Source organism: Helianthus annuus, chromosome 12 (genome assembly GCF_002127325.2).
Source record: "Helianthus annuus cultivar XRQ/B chromosome 12, HanXRQr2.0-SUNRISE, whole genome shotgun sequence".
In the NCBI taxonomy this organism is placed as follows: domain Eukaryota; kingdom Viridiplantae; phylum Streptophyta; class Magnoliopsida; order Asterales; family Asteraceae; genus Helianthus; species Helianthus annuus.
The window spans coordinates 139,418,931-139,422,946 of record NC_035444.2 but is presented as its reverse complement, the minus strand read 5'-3'; the positions used below and the strand labels follow the sequence as shown (position 1 = coordinate 139,422,946).

At 40.9% G+C, this 4,016-nt stretch overlaps 1 protein-coding gene across 1 annotated transcript; it reads left to right on the top strand.

Moving 5' to 3' along the window:
- Positions 1-1,626: 1,626 nt before the first annotated feature.
- On the top strand, positions 1,627-2,670 carry LOC110893396. The gene has a single exon (XM_022140505.1). The coding sequence runs from the start codon at positions 1,627-1,629 to the stop codon at positions 2,668-2,670; it is 1,044 nt and encodes a 347-aa protein (XP_021996197.1).
- The last annotated feature ends 1,346 nt before the right edge of the window (positions 2,671-4,016 follow it).

Sequence of the window (4,016 nt, the reverse complement as noted above, 5' to 3'; positions counted from 1 at the left end):
TGATATTGTTAGTGTCAACCAATCAGCTTTTGTGCCAGGCAGGAGGATATCGGACAATGTTTTACTTACACAAGAGTTGATGCATAACTATCATCGTAATGTTGGCCCTCCGAAATGTGCTTTCAAAATGGATATTCAGAAGGCGTATGACACTGTCGATTGGAACTTTCTGAAGGGTATTTTGTTTGGTTTCGGTTTTCATCCTACAATGGTTCATTGGATTATGTTGTGTGTCTCCACTACAACGTATTCGGTGTGTGTTAATGGCGAGGTTCATGGTTTCTTTAAGGGTAGCAGGGGATTAAGGCAAGGTGATCCGGTCTCTCCTTATTTATTTACTTTCGTCATGGAAGTTCTTACGGCCATCTTACAGCATACGGTTAGGATTGACAATTCGTTTAAATTTCATAATAAATGCGAACGTCAACAGATTATCAACCTATGTTTCGCTGATGATTTGTTTATCTTCGCGAAGGGTGAGATTGCTTCAGCTAGATGTATTATGAAGGCTCTAGATTCGTTTACTAAAATGTCGGGTTTGTTGCCTAGTGTTCAGAAAAGTACTGTCTTTTTCTCGAATGTGCCATCTTATGTGAAATCTGCTATTCTGAATATTATGCCTTTTAAGGAGGGTTCGTTGCCTGTGAAATACTTGGGAGTGCCCCTTATTTCCTCCCGGTTGCTTCATAAAGATTGTTTTCCGTTAGTAGAGAAGCTAGAAAAACGTATTTTTTTTTTTGGGTAAAGGGTTACCCCGGTGATTCTATATATTCACAACCAAAAAAGAACAAGTGGAGTAGTGAGCCTACACCAGTTCAATCATGAGACATGCCCCATGAAAGTAAAACCAGGAAACAAAACAAAAAAAAAACCGAAAAAACAACCGGACATAAACTCCTAGACACTCATCTAGACAGAACCGAAACTACAAAGAACTAATTAGCCTCCGTCATCTTTCGTTTCGGTTGCAATATCCCAATCCCCAAGCAGCTTCCGCACCCTAGCATTGTTCTTTAGCTTAGCTCCCATCAACTTGTATCTCACAGTTTTCAGAATAGCATCCTTCACCATTTCTGGTGGACGCAATTGGTTTCTGAATAGTCTTGCATTCCGCTCTTGCCAAATAGTATACGCAGCAGCCGCAACTAGAAGCTTCGCGACATAAATCTCCACTTTTTTTGACCGAATACGAGCACATAACCACTCGGTGATATCCGCCCATCTCGAACACACGGCCTCCATTCCCACTTTACCCCTAATCATATTCCAAACTTCATCCGAAAATTTACATTCAAAGAATAGATGATGATGAGAATCATAGTTCTCATAGCACAATAGACAACAAAATTTACGTATTTTGCATTGGCGCAATAAGCTTCTGTCTTTTGCAGACAGATTGCAACTTATAATTTCTGTCTTATCTTCCATGCATATTTACTGGTCTTCTGTGTTTATTTTGCCGAACCGGGTGATTCAAAAGCTGGAGGCTTTGATGCAGAATTTTTTATGATCTCATGATAGTGCGTTTCAAAAAGGCCGGTCCAAAGTTTCGTGGAAAACGGTGTGTGTTCCTACGTTTGAGGGTGGTTAGGTATTCGTCGGATCAGTGATGTTAATTTAGCCCTGATGACAACACATATTTGGAGTATTCTTTCGAGGCGTCAGTCCGTGTGGGTTGAGTGGGTTCACTCTTACAGGTTGAGAGGTAAGAGTTTTTGGGTTTGTAAAATTCCGTCTAGCTGCTGCTGGTCTTGGAGAAAGCTTCTTCAGCTCCGGCCGATTGTTAGGAAGTTTTTTTGGTCTGATATTGGGAATGGTTCGGCTACTTCAGCTTGGCACGATAATTGGAGTGAGATAGGGCCGCTGGATCAGTATCTTTCTCCCCGAATGATTGCTAACGCGGGATTTAATATGGAGTTAAAGGTGTCTGATGTCTATTCCGATAATTCTTGGAGCTGGCCGGTTGCGTGGCGGGATTTGTACCCGGTTCTTATTCAGCTTGATAGTGTGTCTTTGCAGCCGAATAAGTCTGATAAAGTCTTGTGGCGTCAAGGAGATCACAAACATGTGTTTTCGTCGTCTAGAGATTGGGAGTCTGTTCGGTATCATGCTGAGGAGGTGGATTGGTGCCGTATTGTGTGGTTTGGTCAGTGTATTCCGCGACATGCTTTTCTTTTATGGCTTATCATGAGAAGGAAACTGCTTACTCAAGATAAGATTTTGAGCTGGGATTTCTCGCGCAGGAAAAATATGAATATGGTGTGCTGTTTGTTATGCTATGCTAATCATGACTCTCATAGTCACTTGTTTTTTGAATGCAAATTCTCGACGCAAGTGTGGCTGCTGGTTAGACAAAAAGCGGGTATGGATACGGTGCATGCTAAATGGGATGATATTGTTAACTGGTTACTTGATCGGTCCAATTCAAAATTGGCGTCTGTTTACGTCGCTAAGCTGATTGTGGCGGCTACGGCTTACTACATTTGGCAGGAGCGAAATGCTAGATTATTCAGGAACCAGGTGAGGCCTCCGGAATCTCTAAGTGATATTATTATTCAACAAGTGCGGTACAAGCTGATTGGAGCGAAGTTGAAAAAGTGTGAAAATGTTCGTAGGCTTTTAAGGGCTTGGGATATTGAAGGCTCAGTTTTGCACGATGATGGCGACTGATTTTCTTTTGTAATTTTGTTCCAAGGTTGAGTCTAGGTAGGTAGCCTAGTGGTCGTCCGTTTGCTGGTTGTCGTTTGTTTTGTTTGTTTCTGGTTTTCTCTTTCATAGGGCATGTCCTATGTTTGAACTAGTGTAGGCTCTCTACACTACTTGTGTTTTTTTGGTTGTGAATATATAGAATCACCGGGGTAACCCTTTACCCAAAAAAAAACATGCTTAGCTCGTCACTTTTAGTTTAGAGCTTATATAGGGTCGTAAGGTAAGCGATCTAAACCATCGCTTATACTTTCGAACCCGACCCATTTGGTCGATCACTAGGATCCGACCAAACACATTAGGTGACCATAGCTATAACCTTCCGAGGTTATACCTTGTGGTCACGATGTTAGGCGTTCCAGACGCGTTCTACGTGAACGACGCGTAAGGTAGCATAAGCTACCTAAACGGGTCGTGATGGGTCGCAAGCACTTAGGTTAGGTTTCATTTTAGTATGTAGGCTTTGTTAAACCATATTACACGAGTCTCCATACTCGTTTGGTTTACGAACCCGCATACTATCCGATCCTTCCGATTTGGTCCGGTATATTAACATAGCTACCTATTAGGTGCCGTTTGATATCCCGTGATCTTTAGCATTATCTGGTTATTATACAAGAACTTCAAAGCAATCTCAGGTGAGTACATTGAACCCCTCTTTTACTGTTTTCCAAACTGTTTTGGGGTGAAACACATGTGCCTATCTGTTACATTCATGCTTTCCATGTTTTCACATCATATGCCTGCTATGTTGTTAGTACATTATAGTACACGATTTCATTACATTTCATGCTATGTATGCCCATTGTGTGCATACTTAGTACATTGATTTACATTACATTTCTGTTGCATATGTTTACTCAGCATATGGACACATTGATTTACATGAACATTTCTGCTGCATATGTTTACTCAGCATATGGGCACATTGATTTACATGAACATTTCTGCTGCATATGTTTACTCAGCATATGGGCACATTGATTTACATGAACATTTCTGCTTCGTATGTTTACTTAGCATACTTAGTACAATTGATTACATCACATGCCTTCATTTTGTTATGACATTTGGTTTGTTTAACATGGGACAATACATTCATTAACATTAGCTACGCCGTTCGTTAGTAGGTAGTGGTACCATAGGAATTGACAACTCCCGTTCCTGAAGTCCTGGGTTTGATAGGATTGTAAGGAATGACCGAATTCGATATACATAACTTAGATAAACCACTAATTTGTTTAAGGGTTTATCGCCACAGTCTTAATGCTTGGATGTATGCATATTTCACAATACCGCATAAATGTTGA